Consider the following 22139-nt stretch of genomic DNA (forward strand, 5'->3'; position numbering starts at 1 on the left):
CGTACCAAGTGCAAGTGCGTTTGCGTGTAAGAAGCATATCAACGATTTCGTTGGGACTGAAATCAGCCATTGTTGCTAATTTTCCTCTAATTTAAGAACTTTTAAAAATTTCGAGAATCAAGAATTTTTCTCTGATTTCAGAACCTTTACAAATTTTCGATTTCGTCTATTGCTAATGGCTGCGGAGTCAGAAGATAAACGTTTCAATCAATTTTTCATCCGTGGGCGATCACAATGACTTTTAAAATAAAAAATTCTTCTCTGATTTAAAACTCTAAGGTAACAGAACTACGCAAAGTCAGACTACGTCAGTACTACCAATGATGTTTTCTTTAATCTCTTACAAAGTGAACTTACCTTTAATCATAAGCGAGGCTTACGCTTAAAGATAAGTACACGCAAGCGAGGCTTACGCTTAAAGATAAGTTCACGTAAGCGAGACTTACGCCTACTTTTGAGTTGTAAATCAGAGAAGAATTTTTTATTTTAGAAGTCATTGTGATCGCCCACGGATGAAAAATTAATTGAAACGTTTATCTTCTGACTCCGCAGCCATTAGCAAGAAACGAAATCGAAAATTTGTAAAGGTTCTGAAATCAGAGAAAAATTCTTGATTCTCGAAATTTTTAAAAGTTCTTAAATTAGAGGAAAATTAGCAACAATGGCTGATTTCAGTCCCAACGAAATCGTTGATATGCTCCTTATTTTAGGGAGGTGTCGGGGCAATTACTTCCGAGCTGAAAATTTGTATCGACGTGAATCACGAGAGAACATGAAGGAGCGGATAAGAGCTGCCTGCCGTGCGATCCCGAGAGATGTTCTCCTACGCACAGTTGATGGTTTTGAAAGAAGAGTTCAGGCATGTTTAAATATGAATAGAGGGATCTTTGAACATCTCTAGGGAGGGATCAGAGTACACTCACAAGGAGGGTTTGGAGTCCAAAAACACTGCGGTAGTGACGAACCGCAGAGACCTAATCCTTGTGAGCTCGTACCTATGGGCATAAAGGCATTGCATGCCCCTCTTTTTAAAAAAAGTTGAAAAATAAAATGAAAACAAAAAACACACACACATGCACTTTCACGTATGCACGCATATGCAGACGCACACGCAAACGCACTTGCACTTGGTACGTTAAAGATCTCTTCGCGGTACATCCTGGATACCTCTAAAATAGTCGAAAATGATGTTCTCACTTAAAAAATATGAACTTAATCAAAAAATTTTTCCAACAAAAGTTGTTGGTTTTCCGCTGAAAAATTTTTTGGTGATGAAAAAAAGTTATGTTTCCATTCGAAAAAAACATGTCGGCCATTCTAACGCCGCCATTTTGAATTTTGGATCCACAAACCAATTTTTATCAAACGTCCCCCTTCAACCCCTAAAAGCTTTGTTCCACACAATATTTGATCCGAGCAATATTTTCCGAGAAAAGTCAGGTGTAAGATTAAAATGGGACACCCTGTAGAATGAATGTGTTTACTTAATGCACCGAGTGTTACAACATCTCTGGCATTTATTGGGTCGCCAACGTTTTCCAATCGTTTTCGTTCCAAATTAAAATGACCGTCTGAGGTTTTATTGAACCCAGCACCTGGTTTACCCGGAGGACCTGCACCACGTCGACTCAACTTTCGTCCAAACACATCGACGCTCATGTTGGGAATGTGGATGAAAGCAAGCCCTCACATGTTAATAAATGATTTCAGCTTCACGCAATTCCTCGATAATCGATATAATTTCATTCGAATGTTATGAGTTTCCAGCAGCTTGCGATGCGAGCAATAAACGAAGACGATCCACTAGTTCATTCGGATCATCCCAATAAACATAGTCGATAGAAGTATGCTTTTGTGCTACCTTGTACTGGGGCAGAGCACCACCCTTCTTATCGTTGCTACGCAGCATGTGGGATATATAATTTTTGAATTTACTATTTTTATCCTGACGTACTGCACCCGTGCGTTTATAAAATTTTTTATGAGCATTCGTTGTAATGACAATTTTCTGATATTTCTCCAAGTCATTTGGAGTTATATATTTGAGTTCGGGCTCTTTTTTAAACAACAGTTTCACCAAGCTAATACTTTTGGGATACTTTTCATCTCCAACCACTATATGATCGAGTTCGAAATGAATTGGTGAATTACCAATCATTAATCTGTTTTGAGCGAGATTTCGTACTCCATACAAGCCATCTAACCTTGTTTTGTTATTACTACGCAGTAGACCCAAATATTCACGTATCAAATTATCAACATCTTCAGATGATTCCAAATTATCGTCATCATCATCATGATTATCATTATTGTTAGTTACGGGTACATCGACATTCTCATCAGTAATTGCATCATGCCAAATATCGTCTTTGAAAGAAATATCTTGCTGCATGCTATTTTCTCCGAAATTCGGAGACTCCTCCTTCTCCTCCTCCTCCTCCTTCTTAACATTCACACGTTCACTCTTAATTTTCGGTTTTTTCGTATACGAAACTAGCTCCTCTAATGGTTCGACAATCGGTTTAAACACATCTTGTATTCTCTGCTGAGCACTATCACGTCCACTTTTCAACATTCGATGTTTCCGTCTGATTGCATCACTTGCCTTGGCAAGTTCACTCAATATAGCCTTCTTCCTTAAAAGTTCTTTGCTCTTCATGTTGACGTATGCAAGTCAGACTCTAGACTGTCTTTAAAACTGAAATCGTCGACGGTGAGGAAGGAATCAAATCCTCTTCTATATCTTCCAGCATTCAATTCACTGTCCTTGTCAATCGTGATGAATCCATACTTGTCCGACTTCCAACACTTTATACACATGTTTTTGAAGCACGCATAAGTCATATCAGTATTCACATGGTCATTATACACATGTTTTAGATTCATATCGTCTTGCTTGAATAGTACAACAAAATTTGCATTATCTCTCACAAGATGTTTCGGGATACGGATATACGTTTGACATAAATAAAAACTGTCCACAATCTCATGTCTTCCCATGGAAAAAAATGCTCTCACATTATCCTGCTTTTCGCATGCTATATCATCAAAGATAAATATTGAGTTTGGTCGAGCTTCACTGGGGACCACAACTTGTTCATGCTCGTTAAATGGGAAGAATTCCACTCCTTTCACGGGTTTGAGCATTTGCTCGAGAAGTCGATATTTCGGCTGTTTCAACAATTTTCCAATCTCAATCTCAAACCGTTTGGACGTATCAAGAGCGTAAGTAGAGCATTCGTTTTTCCACAATTCGATGGACCACAAAACACGGCACGAATGCTACTAGGTAGTATGTTCCCATGACGCTTCACTTTCTTTGCATCACCTACGAGTTCATCGAAATTTATTACGGGAAGTTGACCACCTTGTTTTTTCATCTTCATCTCGCATGCTACTGATTGAAAAAATCATATAAATGCGACTTTATAATATAATACTGATCAGTCGTGTTGCGACCACCGCGTGGTAATGATTGTGCATAGCAAAGGTCTTGTCAACAGTCTAATTAACAATCTCCCGGTGGAATTGCATCTACCAGGTTATTAATATTGTGGACCTGGCACAAAATTGGTCAAACGTCTTGCTCATGGTGATCCAGGTATAAATCCGCTGGACGCAGCTTGCAAACAGCACGATATCGCATATTCGAAAAATCGCGACAATTTGGAAGCAAGACATTTGGCGGATAAAGTTTTGGCTGAAGAAGTTTGGAAGTGTGTAACCTCGAAAGACGCGAGTCTCGGTGAAAGAGCAAGTGCTTGGGCTGTGATGAATATTATGAAGACTAAGAGGAAATTTGGATTGGGTATGAAACGCCCGAAAAGTGTTTTCCTGAAAAAGATTATCGGTGCTGCGAAGAAAGCAATGATACGTAGTGATGATTCTCGTAAAGTCGTAATGTCTGCACTGAAAGGTGCGCGAGCTGGTGTAAAGGACGTTAAAGTACACACGCCTAGGATTCTACCTGTTCCTCAAAAAACCGGCGGTTTATTACCCTTCCTCGTACCAATCTTTGCCGGCCTTAGCGCCGTTGGAGCATTGTCGGGTGGCAGTGCTGCAATAGTCAAAGCTGTAAATGCTGCTCAAGCGGCTAAAAAGGAATTGGACGAACGTAAGCGTCACAATCGAACACTCGAGGCCATCGCTTTGGGTAAAGATTTACACTTGAAACCATACAAACAGGGTTTGGGTCTTTACCTCGGGTCAAAAAACGTATAATCACGCTACTACATCAACCACTCACCGACATCGATCTGCTAAAATATGCGGGAGCCATGAAAATTCGTAACTTTCGCGGTATTTTCATGCGTGACACTTTACCTGTGGACGGACCACTCGAGCAAGAATCAGCAATTGTTAATTTGGATGATAATGTGGGACCTGGTACACACTGGGTTGCTTATAAAAAATCTGTCCGAGGAATCACATACTTTGACAGCTTTGGCAATCTTCCACCTCCACCCGAACTCATGAAATACTTTAATGTTGGTAGCGTAAAATATAATTATAAAAAATACTAAGAATATGACACAATAATATGTGGGTATTTATGTTTAAAATTTTTGTGTAATCAGCTGAATCGGCGAGACAATTATAAACTATATAAATAAAGACTATGGAGCTATGTGTTTAGTTCTAAAGTTGCGAGCATCATGGATGATAGTTTAACCATTACCATCACTGGCACATCCTCCATACTCGAAGCACAATTTTTTCCACCCATCAAACTATCGCCCGACAAAAATTATACTCTTGGACTCGTCGAGCTGCTCAGTTTCAATTCAATTTCAAATATCGACATTGGTTGCAATAAATTTCATGTTGGAACGCAAGTGTTGACCATTCCAACGGCTAGCTATGAAATTGAAGATATTGAAAAATATTTCAAAGCTCAGTTGACAAACATACAAATTCAGCTTAAGCCGAATAATTATACGCTACGTAGTGAAATTGAGTGTAATCAATCGATTGATTTTACATCAAACAATTCTATTGGACCTTTTCTGGGTTTTACATCGCGTCGATTGGAACCCAAAATAAAAGACACGTGTCTGATTTGCCGGTATCCATTATCAAAGTGAACGCCATCCGAGTCGAGTGTAACATAACAACTGGTGCATACATCAACGGACGAAAAGTTCACACAATTCATGAATTTTTTCCATCTGTACCGGCTGGCTATAAAATCATTGAAGTACCATCGAGTGTCATTTATCTACCAATCACAAATCGTCGAATTGACAATATACAACTTCGTATTGTTGATCAGGACGGAGATTTGATAAATTTTCGCGGCGAAGTAATCACCATAAGACTTCATATAAAATCTCGATGGGGATAATTTACAATCACCGTATTGGCAATATTAATAAGCTAACATGGGATCACGAAACCAGTCGTCGAACGACGCTGAAAGCGTTAACACCTCAAAACTTTCTACTATTAAAGAGTTTGGGTCTCAAAATTCGTGGAGTTGCCGTGTGAGAAATTATATGTTGTGCATTTGCTGCTTGCGATGGAGGAAGAAATCATAAACATCCAGACATCCGTCATGTTTGACGAATCCATCATACATTATGAGGTTCATGCTCATCAACCATACGCATCGTCAACATACAATAATAGTGATGGAATACGTATTTCAATCCAACATCAAAATTTATCAATTTTACCGAGCAAAAGTTCAATTCACATTTGCGGTAAACTGACAAAGGCGGATAGTGCAGCGTTAGCTGCAACGAGCCTCGTCAACAATGCCATTTGTCATTTATTCGAGGAGGTGCGTTATGAACTTAACGCAGTTGAAATCGATCGTAAAAAAAATGTGGGAATCACATCTCTCATCAAAGGATATACATCTCATTCATCGGCTAGAAGTGCAATGCTTGAGAACACCGGTTGGCTCGATGTTGAGGAGACTAAACAAATTGTAGACGTAGCTGGCAACTTAGACGTATGCATACCACTGAGCATGCTGCTGGGATTTGCTGAAGATTATCGAAAAGTGGTGGTGAATGCAAAACACGAATTGATCTTGACTAGATCACGTTCCGATGATAATGCAATAGTTCAAGCAGCCGCTGAAGATTATAAAATTACACTATGAAAAATTGAATGGCTCGTTCCATACGTCACCGTGGCAGATAAACGGAAAATTCAACTGTTGAAATTCATCGCCAAAGATACTCCAATTTCAATGAGTTTTCGTACGTGGGAATTGTATGAATGTCCAATGTTACCAGCGACATCGAAACACGTGTGGTCTGTCAAGACATCAACGCAGCTGGAAAAACCTCGATATGTGATCCTGGCATTCCAAACAGGACGAAAGAGTGTTAAAAGGCAAAATGCGAGCAATTTTGATCATTGCAATGTTACCGATGTAAAATTATACTTAAATTCACAATGTTATTCCTATGGTAACATGAATTTGAATATACAGCAAAATCAGTATGCAGTACTATACGATATGTATACAAACTTTCAACCGATGTACTACAATAAGGAGGCCGAACCATGGCTTACAAAAATGGATTTTCTCAAATATGCTCTTCTCATTGTGGTTGACTGCTCGAAGCAGAACGATTCTCTCAAGTCTGGGCCTGTTGATGTACGCCTTGAATTTGAAACAAGCACAAATATACCTGCTCAAACATGCGCATACTGTCTCATTCTACACGATCGCATCGTTGAATACAATCCTGTGAGTGGTGGGGTGAAAAAATTGGTATAAAGTCATGGTGATGATTAAGGGCTCACGCAATGAAGTTATCCCGAAAGAAATATCAATTATTCGAGCCAACGATAAAATTTATAAACCTCTAACGCTATTCTTCAAATCACCATATACTTGGGACGCGCTACCCGGTCGATATAAAATATCAAACAAATGGTTGGAACGAAATGTCCACGGGATTTCATGGGACTATGAGGGTCTACCATACACAACAGCGAAAGGATGTGAAAAGTCTTTGTGGCTGAAGAATTTCTTGGATCTGTCATCGGAAATTATCGATATGGAGACTCTGGACTGCCCATCGTTGCAGAAGTTGCCGACAAGTCGCCTCGATTGTCCTCACCATCATCACAACAATCAGAATTCGAAATACAATTGTGCGAATGCGAATGCGAATGTGAAATCGCTCAGAAGTTGGTTATATGTATATCTAGCATTGTGTGAACGAGGGATTTTCAAATAAACAAAACATTTTTGTTACGATGATACTTTTTTCCATATTTTTATTATAAACTCTCCTCCTTCTCCTCCACTCTGATATTTCACATCGATGCTTTTTTTTTACAAAGATTTTGGAATATGTTTGAATAAAATTTTACTCCACTTGTCGGCAAACGTTTCCATGTAGAGTTCTCTCGCCTTAGCCGCCTCCAACAGCTTTTCGAATTCGCCCTCGTCTTGGTCGAAAGCCTCGGCAAGTCTCCCCGGTAGAAACACCATGAATTGACCTCCGATGTTGGCGATGTATCGTTTTCCAAATTTCGTTTTCACCGATCGAGTATGATGAATTGGATGATCAGTCCCGACCTCAAGTTCAATCAGCTTCTTCGTTGGTATGTTATTTTCCAGCGTGGCAACTTTGTTCAGAGATGTAAACGCCATTTTTGAAGAGTGCTTTTTTTTCTCGTCTGCTCTCGAACTAATGCAGCAGCTGACTGACGACGTTGCTCTCGATTTCTCTAGAACTTTGACGATTATTCCCCCTCCACCTCATGCGTGTCACTCTCCCGACATTTTCTACAATTTTTTCGTAGAGGGGCCGGAGCATCAATGTGATCTTCCATCGAAGCCGTATTCCAATGATCATGGCATCGACGCAACGATTGAATTTCAACGTCGGATTTGTAGTAATATGGAAAACGCTCCCACAAAACATCCGTAAAGTCACTGAAATATTTCTTGAACGTTGATGGCGATATAATGAGGAGTTCTTCCGCCGTCATTTCACGAGGGCTCCGTATACAATAAATTGCATAAATATTCACTAGTTGTTCCATGATCCAACATTTTTCACACTCTCGACGTATTGGTCCTAGAGCATCAATATGAGTCAACATCCACGGTGGATTAAAATGATCGTGATAATATTGATAAGACTGAACTTCACTATCACTCTTCAAATGTTCAGGTAATCGATCCCATAGCGATGGAATGAATTTACCATAATATTTTATGAGCAGAATCTTAGGAATTGATTCGAGTTCATCTTGAGAATACTTTTCATACTAAAGTCTTGAAAAAAACAACAAAATGTCGAAAAAATCTTGAGACCTCTTATAGAATTATTGTAGAATAATTTTGCTCTTGAGCTGCAGACCCTTCCCCTTCCCTATCCGGCCCGCGCATGAGCGATGACGAACCAATAGCATTCCAAACTGAATGTTTTCATCTTCAACACCCAGAGTTCACATATTTTTTTTTGTTCACTCCATCTCTCTCATGCTCACCGCATTTGCTTTCATAGAATGATTTTTCCTTACGGTCATTCTATCTCTCTCACACCTCTTTTTTCTCGTTCACTCCGTCTCTCTCATGCTCTCTCCTAGACTTTCATAGAATGATTTTTCCTTACGGTCATTCTATCTCTCTCACACCTCTCCAACTGCAGTCCCTTCGTTATGCCCCCCCGCTCCCTTCCTTATCTGCATCCGAGGCGAAGACAAATCCGTAACGCACTGGTCATAAATTAACACGATTTTTCTCATTCCATCTCTCTCACACTCACCATCGGCTCTATCTCTCCTTCTTTTTCAAGGGCCGCGAGAATGTTTGCGACGCACACACACGGCCCTACGGCGCGCGGCTTCCCCCTTGCCCCTTCGCTGCCCCCCTCTGGCCTTGGCGCTTCCCCGCCCACCGCTCCCCCCTCGCCGCCATTTGAGCCACAACCAGCGTAGTCTTAGTATTGTAGTATATATAAAGCTGTTGGCAATTGTCTCGTCCATGGGATTTGTTTATTGCACATGAGCGAGGTTTCGTGGGAGCGATGCCACCGCTCGACGAGACCATTTGATGCCGGATGGTATGCGGTAGTTCGAATTCGTTTTGCCTCAACCAAAGTTGGTGAGAGTGGAGAAAAGAGCACTTTCAAATTGACGACCTTGATCCGTTTTTATTGTCAGTGGTGGACCGAATCCGCAAATCCAATTATTGTAGAATGCAATTGCTATTGAGTCTGCAGTGATGTTTTTCAGCGGAATAGCCTCTGGCCACCGACTATACCTATCTATCATTGTGAGACAGTATAGGAAATCGTCGACGACTGGAAGTTTGATAATATCCACATGGACGTGGTTGAGCCTCCCGTCGGGTACATCGATATGTTTAGGTTGGAGTCGATTGTGTTTGTTGACTTTAGATCGTTGACATGGGTCATAGTTTCGCGACCATTCGAGCGCATCTTTCTTTATACGAGGCCAAATATATTTTTGCTTCACGAGGCGGCAAGTGCTTCGACCGCTCGGGTGGGACAAAGAATGCACTGAATCGAAGGCTTTTCGACGTAGAGTTTTTGGAATGTAAGGGCGTACCGTACCTGCATCGATGTTACAGTATACCTGAACGCCTGGTTCCACAGAAAGAAGTTGAAGCTGGAGCGAAGTTCTGTTGCGAAGAAGTTCTTCGATTTCTTCGTCTTCTCGTTGAGCATCTCGAATTATTTGTGCTGATAAAACTTTTGGCATCTCCATTTAGTTCATTTCCTCGATTCGAGAAAGTGCATCGGTCACGATGTTGTCATTTGCATTTATGTGGACAATCTCTGTAGAGTACTGACTCATAAAGTCCAGTTGTTGAATTGGTCGTTGAGACATTTTTTCTGTTTTTTGATGAAACGGTTTGTGGTCGTTCGAATTACGAAGTTTCGACCGTCCAAAATGTGATGGAAGTATTTTACCGCGGTGAATATAGCCAACAATTCTCTGTCGTATGTACTATAATTTTTTTCAGTTGTGCTAAGCTTGCGTGAGAAAAATCTGACAGGTTGCCAAATATCGTTGTTTACTTCTTCCAGACATGCCCCGATGGCTATATCTGAAGCGTCGGTTGTTAAGAACAGTGGAGCTGTTGGAGAGACAAACATTATTGTGGTGGCATCTGCCACACTCCTTTTGTATATTTCAAAAGCGTTTTTAGTCTCGGACGTCCAAGGAATTACACGCTTGTCGTTCTTTTTTGAGTCCTTAAGATATTCGTTGAGAGGAGCTTGAATTTCAGCTGCAGCAGGAATTCTCTGGCGATAATAATTGACAATTCCAATAAAGCATCGTAAATCTACGATTGTTGACGGTTTTGGATAATTCAATACTGCGTGAGCTCGATCTGTGGGTGGTTTGTAACCATCACGATTTATTGTGAATCCCAGGAATGTGAATTCAGGTTTCCCCAAGACGCATTTGTTTACATTAATTGTTAGTCCGTTCTGACGAAGTCTGTCGAATACAACCTTGAGATGGCGACGATGTTCTTCTGGTGACTCAGACGCAAGGAGTATATCGTCGATGTACACTATGACGAAATCAAGATCTTTAAAGATCGAGTCCATGTATCTCTGAAATGTCTGCGATGCATTCTTCATCCCAAAAGGCATAACGAGGAATTCAAACAATCCAAGTGGAGTTGTGATTGCCGTCTTTTTTATATCGTCTCTCGCCATAGGAATTTGATGGTAAGCCTTGGTCAAATCAAGTGTAGAAAATATTGTTTTTCCAAATAATCCTTGGAAAAGATCATGACTGTGGGCAATTGGATATCGATCCGGTATTGTTTTTGCGTTAAGGGCTCTAAAATCGCCGCATAATCGCCAGCTCCCCGTTTGTTTCTTCACCATGTGTACGGGTCTAGCCCAATCGCTTTTTGACGGACGTATCATTCCAAGTTCGAGTAAATACTCAATTTCTGCTCGTAATGCTGACAATTTTTCACCGACCAACCTCCGAAAACGTTGAGCCACTGGAGCGCCGGTTGTTTCAATATGATGATGGACGTCGCCTTTGTCTTTGTTTGCTGTTATCATCGGTTTTGTAATTTCGATGCATTGTTCGAGAAGATCAGAATATTCAGAGTTAATAACACTGATAGTTGAAATACTGTGTACTGTGGTTTCTGCAACCGTGCCTGTTGTTGAAAGCGATGTAATCGAATCTATGATTCTATGATTTTTAAGATCGATTAAAAGTCCATAGTGTGCCAGAAAATCGGCTCCGATAATCGCAGATCTTACCTCGGCTATGATGAACGACCACTTGAACGGGCGACGAAGGCCGAAATCAAGAGTAATTACCTTTGTGCCATAGGTAGCAATTTCTGTAGCGTTTGCAGCGTATAGTTTTAACGGACCACTGCTAAGTTTCTCTTTGATCAGACTGTAGTGTAATGGTGATGACTGATCCCGAATCAATTAGATATTTGACGTTTTTTACTTTGTCAATGACGTGGATACGGATTTCTGCTTCCCGTGGAAGTGTCGTGTTGCCTGCGCCCGTCTGATCCGTCGACAGCATCTCTAGTTTTCCGTATTTGTAGGTGGTGTTTCCACAAAGGTACATGGTTTGACGCAAATTCGTGCTTTATTGACGAACTTTGCATGATAGAAGCACAGGCCATTGAATCGTTGACTCGATTTGTTGCGTGACCGAGGTCGTCCCCAAAACTCGTTGCTTGAATTATTACTGTTGTTGTTATTATTACCTTTATTGTTTACTTGACGCAGTTCATTCCTGAGCGATTCGTGTGACGCAAGAAGATTGGCTGTTACGTCCAGACGGGACGAACGTAATGGTTATTCAAGAGGGGTTCGAGACGGATAAGAAAGAGATTTAATAATAAACTAACGCTGCCACCAACCTACGTGGAGCGTAGGATTTATAGATTGCTATGAAACAAACGGTTAAAGCATAGGAATTTAACTGGAATTTCGAATGAAAATTTATAGTATGCAGTATATTTGCCTATATGGTCCCGTACGGGCCCCGGAAGGAGTTGATGGGATCGCTCTAGGTTATATAGAGAATGATAAACTGTTAACTGGAGTTAAATTCGCTAGTTTTATTTAGACAAATGATAGAGAGAATAGGGAGTAAATAAGAATATAAAGACAATACAATAGAAAATTATGAACTTACAATCGTCGGTTTTGAGGGGACAATTCTCCCCTCCAGTTTCACGCTTTCACACAATAGTACCGCGCTACAATGGTTGCGCGGTTCTCGCACACACACACACACACACAAACTACGAAGACGAAATAGAAGAATATGAAGAGATAAGATGAGAACAAATTGATAAAGGGTGCACGCAAAAGTCTGCAAGACTCGGCAAAAGAACGTCCGTGAAGCAAGGGGCAATGTGTTGCTCACTACGCGTTTGTTAACGGAAGTTAGGCTGACAGCCTCTGTGCAGTTTCACCGATATTGCAGGATTTACTGAACCGCTGCGAGTAGCTAACTTACGGAGTTATCCAAAGGGACGACCGAGAGTCTAAAGCGAGCAAACGGAACTAAGACCCGAGAATATCAGTCACGGCGACGATTGCTCGAAAGCGATCGTCGTGGCGTGATATTCTCGCGCCGTCAGCACTCCGGTCGCACCCAAGGATATTCCTCCTCGGAACGCGGGATCAGGCGATGCTGAACCGCCGAATTCCGAGAGCCCCCAACTCGCGATGGCACGAGGCAACGCACAGAGGTCGAGCCAAGGCCGTTCTGTTGCCAAGCCCCGCGAGGGCGTCGTCACGTTCCGCGGATGTGCCTTGATGCACGCGGGACGTGACAGACTAAACTTTTCTCGATCAATGTTAAGCAAGACTCGAGAGAGTTAACCCCTGCCACTTCTGATGGACGAGGATTTTGAGATACGGCCTTATGGCCTGCATTATTCCTGCATTGATGCAGGAATTTCCACAGCTTTCAATCATAGCTTCGGCCATCTCCGCCAGTTTTATCAGCGTTGTATCTGCACAACCAACTAGATATGTCCGGATGTTATTTGGCATACATTTTAAAAATCTTGAACGTAGAAAGTCTTCGTGGACTATTTCCCCGCCGAGCTCGCGCATATCGCGCAACAATTGCGTCGGTCGTTTGTCGCCGAGTTGAACCTCGTTCAGGAATTTTTGTATCTGTCGCTCCTTAGAATCAGTGAGACGACGAAGTAAAATGTCATTAAGAGATGTATACTTATCGTTTTCCGGTGGCTTTCTCAAGAAATCGGAGATTTGTGCCATAATGTCAGGCATCAATGCTTCAAATACCAAGTCATACTTACGTGTGTCACTGGTAATTCGACGATTCTTGAAAATTGATTCAGTTTGGTTGAACCAAATGTCCGGTACGTTTCCCAAAAATGTTGGTAGACGAACGATCGAGACTTCCTGAACATCGAAAGGTTGAGGAATCACATTCCGGTCAAATTGTGTGCGAGTGTGCGTTCCATCGCTGAACAACGTAGTTCGACTACTATTTCTAGCACTTGTCGTATTTTGATTCATTTGACCACTATCTCCCGGGTTATTATTTCCATCGATTGTTGTATCCGCAGGAGCACTGCCACTATTTTGTGACTGAAATCGGGTGGGTAATTGACTTGGTGGTGGTGTGCGAGTTAGCTCCGTGTGTAACGACATTGTTCTCAAACACGAGGTTGTTTTTAGAGTAATCCCACTTTTTGTAATCTATCGAAATCGTTTTACGGGGTCACCAGTTTGTGGATTATTGGGTTTGTAATAATTATAAACAACCGGATGAGCAATACTAACACAATATTTATTATTTTTGTCACAGAAAACACTCTTTACGAAGGATTTGATTTTTAGCACGGAAGCGAGTGGACGCGCACACGTTGTATCTCGCCAATTGTTCCGCCACATGTGTAGGGGAAACCAGAGGTTGCTTACACCCGTTAAAACGGTTTTCTTATTCCGAGCGCGGAATTAATGTTTGCTTTCGCCATTAGCGCTGATGCTCGGTTGGCCTCATTGGTCCTTGCGACGATGGTGGCAAATCCGCCACATATGCATCGCGCATTTTTGAAAATTATTATTTGCACACACGGATCACAGTCTACATTTACGCGGCCGCTTTTATACCGGTTTAGTATACCAGAAGTTTTAAGAAAATAAATATTAATATGCACATCGTTAGATGACGCGAAAATTATTTTTATTTTCCTGCACGCACTTCATAACATCATAACCCCAAACGTCAACATGACGTGAAACTTCGGCTGGTGACTTTCGAGTACTTTCGAGCTCTCGAGCTCCTTAGCTTTTCGCCAACCTTCCTTGCTCTTGTTATTGAATGTCATTGGCCCAAAAATTCTCTCACCCTTCATTGGTTGCAACAAAATTTCTCTCACCAGGGATTGGTGATCATGGGGGCCAAGAGGCCTCTGTTTGTAGCGGTTGGAGTAGGCGTATACAGATACGTCAAATCCTGAATGTGTTAGTAACTTTTGCAATTGCCCGTGCAAGGTTTTTTCTCAGAAATTAAGACACCGAGCATGCTGTTTTTGGGCTCATTCGACAGAGAACTTCTTAATTAGCTAAAAGTTCAATTTTCAAAGCCGTACATAACTCATGAGCTTCGCAATTAAAGAAATTCACATGCGAATTTTACCCCCACCACCGCGAATCGTTTTATTCAGAGAAAGTATAGTCTCGGCGAGTGCCTCAGGCCAGCAGACGACAGGGCTGTCAATGTACTTGTCCCGAGACTCTACCGAGTCTCTTGATGAAACTTTGTTCAGCAAGTTTTAAACTGTTTCTTTTCAAATAGTATTGAAGTTTGTATTACTGTGGTATAGAGCGACTACCTTCAAACTTTCATATTTTTGTGTCGCAGCATGTGTGCCAATCATTTAAATTTGTTACTCCAACTGTAACATGTAATCTCAAAAATTCATCACAAAAGTCTTCAACTTTCCTAATTAACTTAATTTTCCATTTTTTAAATTCTATGCGAAATTTCTGAATTTCTAAATTTATTTATAAATTATCCTGAAAGGAAATTGTTTTCCTCCACAACCAATGTAGGTACCTTAAGCGTCTTTGAAATCCGTTGCTGTGTTGAATTAAGTACGCTCAGTTTTTTTTGCTCCTTCGAGTTCTGACATAATAAATGTTTCCGGGTGCCTTTTTTCAGTAACTATCCAACTGTAGATAATTGGATCTCAGCGGCCACTTGCAAACTTCGGAAATATATTTAATCGGGGGCACGTTTTGGATGACACGAAAATATCTAGATTCACAATGCAAAAGCGACATTTAAAAATGGCCTATTCTGTTGGATTTTTTGTGTCTTGAATTTGACCTATCTTTCCTCTTTTCCTTTCTTTTTTATAACGTTATAAGCCGAAAATCATATCTCGGCCCGCAACACGCATTGCCTTATGCTCTTGAGTTCCCAATGGATAAAACATATTAGAAGACCAGAGGAAAAATCATCAAAGTCCAAGAACAAACCTCTATCGAAATATTTCCAGTACAATTTTTACGAAAAATATCTCTATTTTCGTGGAAACCGACGTTATAAGCCGAAAATCATATCACGGCCTACAACCCGCTTTCCACCGTCTTCCTTGGTTCTTAATTGACAAAACACATTAGAGTACAAGGAAAAAAAATTGCCAAAGTCCAAGAACAGACCTGTGACGAAATATTTCCAGTATATTTTTGACGAAAAATAGGTCTTTTTTCGTGGAAACCAACGTTATAAATCGAAAATCATACCCCAGCCTCCAACCCGCTTTCGACCGTGCTCTTTAGTTCCTAATTGACAAAACATTAGAGTACAAGGGAAAAAATGGCCAACGACCAAGAACAGACCTGTGACGAAATATTTTCAGTACTATTTTGAAGAAAAATAGGTCTTTTTTCGTGAAAACCAACGTTATAAGCCGAAAATCATAAATGATTCATAGAAATTTAAACTCAAATTCTATAGTCAACTGAACATAAATAGGAACTTTTGAGAAACAAGACGTGATATCAAACCATAAACTTCCCCTAGGAAAAAAAGGTCGGGAAAAGTACATTGTTGGTCCCTCGTTTGCTGATAATTCCATCCATAAAAAAACTTAAAAAAAATTTTTTTTTTTCAATTGTCAAAAAAATTATTTTATAAAAAAAAATACAGAACAATTCGAAAAAAATTTCACAAATCTAGAAACACATTATCGTAAAAAAAAACTAATCTGTATCTATTTTTTAAAGTGTCAAAAGAATCAAATAACAAGTAAAAAATGAAAAACCAAATAATCGCGCTTGAAATCATTTTGGAAACCGATGCCTCATTCTTCTTATTTTATTCGAACAGCTAAATCAATTTAAAAAAATTCCATCTAATTTACGTTCAGCATTAAAATTTATTATATCAATTCGAGGTCAAGTATTTTCTAATAAATTAAAAAAAATTAGCATTTAAGTTACCTGCAGCACTAAAATTTATGATATCAATCGAAGGACAAGTAATTTATGAGTAACTCCAAATTTCAACTTTATGGAATTGTTCTAAGAAGTTTTTAAATCCATAAAAATCACATGCAAACTAGTCATTTCTTACTCTATGGTGGCAGAGACTTATAAGAAAATCGATTCTTCTCAGACTTTCTGGAGTTTCTGATATTATTCATAATATTCGACGTCGATTGGATCGATACAAATTATGTTTAAATATGAGTTAAAAGTACTTGTCCGGCCCATTACTATTCATTCAAATAAAAATCAATCATAAAAAAACAAAATTGTACGGCAGCATCCGGTTAAAAATTTAATGAAATGCGATTTATTATTAGTTTATTCTTCTTAATAATAGTATAGTTTATTTATGCCGATTGAAATTCGTTCGCTGGAAGATGTGAGAAGTAAAAATTGCCGTCAAACTGGGGAGTTATATTGGAAGCTTGAACATATTTAATGTGCAAAATGTTTTTTATTCATAGATGCACAATAACAGCCCTTGTATATTACAGGATAATTCGTTTCCATTCTTATTAAATTAGTGCAACTAAGGGAAAATTACTTGAAGATAACTCTCTAAATTCCCTCTGCATGAATATTTGTGCTCCATCAGTTCTAGAAAAGCCCTGATTTTTTTTTGAATGAACAATTTTAATGGAAAGTGATGGGCCGGACAAGTACTTTTCACTCATATTTAAACATAATTTGTATCGATCCAATCGACGTCGAATATTGTGAATAATATCAGAAGCTCCTGAAAGTCTGAAAAGAATCGATTTTCTTATAAGTCTCTACCACCATAGAGTAAGAAATGACTAGCTTGCATGTGATTTTTTTGGATTTAAAAGCTTCTTAGAACAATTCCATAATGTTGAAATTTGGAGTTACTCATAAATTACTTGTCCTTCGATTGATATCATAAATTTTAGTGCTGGACGTAACTCAGTTGGTAATTTTTTTCAATTTATTAGAAAATACTTGGCCTCGAATTGATATAATAAATTTTAATGCTGAACGTAAATTAGATGGAATTTTTTAAAATTGATTTAGCTGTTCGAATCAAATAAGAAGAATGAGGCAGCGGTTTCCAAAATGATTTCAAGCGCGATTGTTCGGTTTTTTATTTTTTACTTGTTATTTGATTCTTTTGACACTTTAAAAAATAGATACAGATTAGTTTTTTTTAAAATATAATGTTTTTTCAAGATTTGTGAAGTTTTTTTCGAATTGTTCTGTATTTTTTTATATAAATCAATTTTTTTGACAATTTAAAAAAAAAAATTTTTTTAAGGTTGTTTTATGCATGGAATTATCAGCAAACGAGGGACCAACAATGTACTTGTCCCAACTTTTTTTTCCTCGGGGAAGTTTATGGTTTTCAGTTCTATCTTTAGGTAATCCGAATTCTCGTACAAAATCATTCAATTCTTGTTTGTAAGTGTGTAGATAGTTTCTGCCATCATTTGGCAAAAATTCAGATTGTACTTTCGAATACCGGTCACCTCCGATTGGCTTTAAATTTGGCACAGACCTTCTTTTTAACATCACAAGAGATCCTGTAAAAGGATTTTTGGCGCATCGTACTATTTGCCGAGATATTTAATTTTCAATGTCGGAGTTTCGTGTCACAGAGTATATCTATACACTGTTGTGTAATTCTGTGAAAAATGGTAATAAAGGAAAATCAAGCTGTAGGTATAGAGATGTCAAATGCCGACAACGGTGGTCGCAGGGGGCGGAATAGCCTGCCGGGGTTTGGGTGGGCGGTGCCCCCCGTGAATGACGGAGAGAATTTTAAAGTATTCATAACGATTCTGATACGGCATGTGTGTGTGTGCGCGTGTGTGTGTGTGTCGTAGTTAGTGCAGTAGTAGCGTTTACTGTACGTATAGATTTACATGATTGAGCCGAGTATCGACTTTAAAAATTAAATATCTTCGCAAATATTTCGATGCTCCAAAAATCCTTTTACAGGATCTTTCGTGATGTCAAAAAGAATGTCTGTGCCAAATCTGAAGTCAATCGGAGATAACCGGTATTCGGAAGTGTATCCAAAATTCATCATCATCGGAACGTCTTTCTTCGAGAACCTCATCGACTTGCATGACTTCCTGATCATCGGAAAGTTTCACATCCATTGATTCCAGAGTACGATTTCATTCACGGCCTCTTTTTTTGTTTTTAGAATTGATGGAACGTTGGCGTATACAATTTTACCTTTAGTATTTTTGGTAAAATTTGTGATATTAGTCATAAAAAAAACAAATCTCGTGTCATGGTGCAGAATATATTATAAATTTTGTGAATTGCTATTTTTCTTTTCTTTTTTGCATCTGGCTGTGTTTGAGCGTGCTCACATTGCCACCAAGGGAAATTAGGCAGGGACCGGGTACCTCGGCAAAAGTTTTCTGCAATTTCTCTTCGTCTGATCAAGTAAAATTAATTTTAATACATGAATAACGTTCCTTAACCAGGTCAATAAATTTTTTAAAATACTATTGACTTCGATGTTTTACAATTTTTAGAGGTTTTTTCGCTATTTACTAAAGGCTTTGATGATCTAAAACTAAAAGTCTGTCCTGGAAATCGATCTGTCGCGTTTAATTACATGAAAATCATTCATGATATAGGTCAGAAAAAACTTCTGAATACTGAAAAAAGCGATTTTTTGATATTTTTAACGGTTTTTTGCAATTTATTTGATGCTCAGAGATGGGTGAGCTGAAATAACCCTGACTTCGAATTTAGGGCTTTGCATTACATAGAAATTATGCATGGCATAAGTCATAAAAATGTTCAAATATTGAAAAATGCGATTTTTTGACACTTTCAACGGTTTTTAGAAAGTTATTCAAAATTAGTGGTTGTAGGTGTTGAGCTGAGCTGAAATTCGGATTCAGTGCGTCGAAATACATAGAAATTGATGGGTTCATTTAAAAGTTCTGATAACTATTTTTTGTGTGCCAGTGTTATTAATAAATTGATCAGCGCTACGTGAGCATGCAACTTTTATTTCGCATGACAACCGCATAAGTTCACAGAAGGCCGGACGAAATTGTAAGAAATACAGAATTCAGGATTACTATTAGATAATTATTTCAGATTTTCACGGAGATCTAACAGTTGGCTAGTCCGTTGTCTTTATGTAAATTTAGCCCATATATTCGATTTTACCATTTACTCCAATCGCTATGTACTAATGTTATATCTTAATCCTTACTTCAATGTATTTAACGGACATAAAAAAAATAGTATTCTTTTTAGTCTGAACTTGCGTTCACGCACATATTATTAATTTGTGGGACTCAATTTTTCAGCGAGATGAAACACCAAACGCCTCAACGCCAACGAAGTTCTTACCAATCGATCAAATAATTTCGAACATCACATCCGTCATACCATTAGAACCGCGGGTACAAAATGTCCAATCACCGGATGGTCTAAATATTTCACAAATTGCAAGTACAGGAGACAGCAGTATTTCGATCGAAGTTTCACGTCGATCATCTACATCAACGCAGAATACTGATACATTAACACCTGTAAATTTGTCGAACGACTTTTTAGACGTTCATGAAATTACCAATGGACTGTTAGCGAATACCGATATTACAATATTATCATATGATGGCACTTCTATTTCGAGTCCGAGTGACGAAGCACCTCTGGGTAGTAAACAGAAAATTTGTGATTGTGAATACGAACTTGCGAATCAAACTGGTATAAGTGGATTAACATTGCAAACAAGCATAGAACCCGCTATTTGCGAGACAACCACAGTTGTACCTCCAGAAAAAGAAATAAACTTTGAAGACATGAAGCGTGAAAATGCAGTATTGAACGACAATGCATGCTCAGCTGCTAACAAAGAGACTTCCCAACTAACCGCAGCTCCACCGATGCGTAAGATCTCTCGATTTCTCGTTAGTCCTGTCATCGAAAAGCAATCATCGAACGAGGTGGAAAGTCATGATTTACTGGAGCAAGTCCGATCAAATGATGATAATTTCGAAAATGATGCAAAAAATTTTACCGCTTGTTCGATGTTGATGTCGTCTGAGGCGGCTCAACAACCTCTGCAACTACCGCAAAAATCGCGTGAAATAACTGAGCCATCAACATTTTTTGCGGAGCTGCAACATTTACATGAGCAACGGCAGAAAATGGGTAGTCTTGTGAATTCTATGGAAAATTTTTTGCATCTATCAGAAGAATCAGTTGGAGTAGCTCAACAGCAAACGTGCTATGTACCGTCTCAACAACTACTTGGGCAGGCCCAAGCAACGTCCACAGTACAGACTATGGAAGAAAATTTACTGATTCCAACACGCTCGCAGCAAAAAGTAAACACTTATGAAAACATTCTTCCTGTTAAGTCCAACGTACTTATCAACGACCAGGAGGATACTCAACAGACTCAGCCGTCGCAAGATATCTCTCTTTCACACATTCTGGACCAAATTGAGTTTGAAGATAATGGTGACGGTCATCTACAGGATGATTCAAAAAAGATATTAGAAAACCAACAACATGTTCTTCAGCATGTTCACCCCCAAAATACGGTACCAAATAACATTTCAACAGGTTCCGAGATATCTGTGGATTCTGAATTTTTGGAAAGTGCAGACTTGCCTTCATTATCGACAAATGGACAACTCGACAAGATACAAGATTGTCAGGGACAAAATGATGGTCAAAATTTACCTGTCAATGTGATCGAACGAAGTCAATATCAAAATGTAATTCCGTTGACGTCATCCTACAGCAGTGGAATCTCGACACCGGTGCAACAAATTCTCTCTACTCAAACGATTGCGGTATCAATATCGAGCACCATACAACAAACGCAAGAAACGGCACCCAAAATAAAGACTAAGGAGATCTCATCGACGCTCCCTGATCTTGCTCAAAATCTTGCCAATATACTTTCAAATCCAAAGACGAAAGTGCTAACAACACCCCATGCCGTATCGAATCAGGCCAATGAACAAAATTCAATTCAGCAACAACCACAACAAGCACAACCTGCATTATACCCAGAACAATATTTTCAACCGATCCAACCAGAAGCTTCTGTTTCGTCGATTTCCGCAGAAAATTATCAGCAATTTCAGCTTCCGAGCGGTTTTATCAATATGCATATGCAACAACTTTCTCAGATAGAACACGTAAGCATTCAAATAAATACTTCAAATAAATACAGTGACAGTAGCAATTTTGTGTGTACTTCTGAATAGCTAACCTCTGATTTGGCTGAAATTTGGTATAAACCTTTTTTTTTTAACGATATAAGGTAAGGTGGCATATAACAGGATTTTTAGCGCTTCAGGACATTTTCCTCCCCATAGAATTTTGAAAGTGTCGAAATTAATTGCACTCCTAGCTTCTCATCGATCTACGTATTCGTCTATTGGAGCTTGTCGACTGGGAAGGGGGATTCGTGAGGGTAAATGTCTCTGGCTACTTCAAGGGGCAATTTTTTTTTTCGTCGCGTCAGCCAATCCATGTCATGCGGTTCCCTCGAGATGAAAACGCACACAGCCTAGATGCTTAAAGCTTTTTTTATGGAAAAGTTTCAGTTGAAAGATCATCGGGAAGGAAGATGTAACTTCGAGCGTCGTATTAAATTCCGAATTTTCGGTCTCTTTTTGAAGTGAAACTTCTTTA

The 22139-nt window shown here is 39.3% G+C and overlaps 1 protein-coding gene across 1 annotated transcript in view; it reads left to right on the forward strand.

The window, feature by feature from the left end:
• The window catches only part of LOC122408149 (uncharacterized), a 1237064-nt gene that overhangs the window by 806490 nt on the left and 408435 nt on the right, over positions 1–22139 (forward strand). Inside the window, exon 16 of the mRNA XM_043414787.1 lies at positions 19790–21640. Coding sequence (XP_043270722.1) covers positions 19790–21640 — 1851 coding nt within the window. The remainder of the gene's footprint in view (positions 1–19789; positions 21641–22139) is intronic.

This window comes from Venturia canescens, chromosome 1 (assembly GCF_019457755.1).
Source record: "Venturia canescens isolate UGA chromosome 1, ASM1945775v1, whole genome shotgun sequence".
Lineage (NCBI taxonomy): Eukaryota > Metazoa > Arthropoda > Insecta > Hymenoptera > Ichneumonidae > Venturia > Venturia canescens.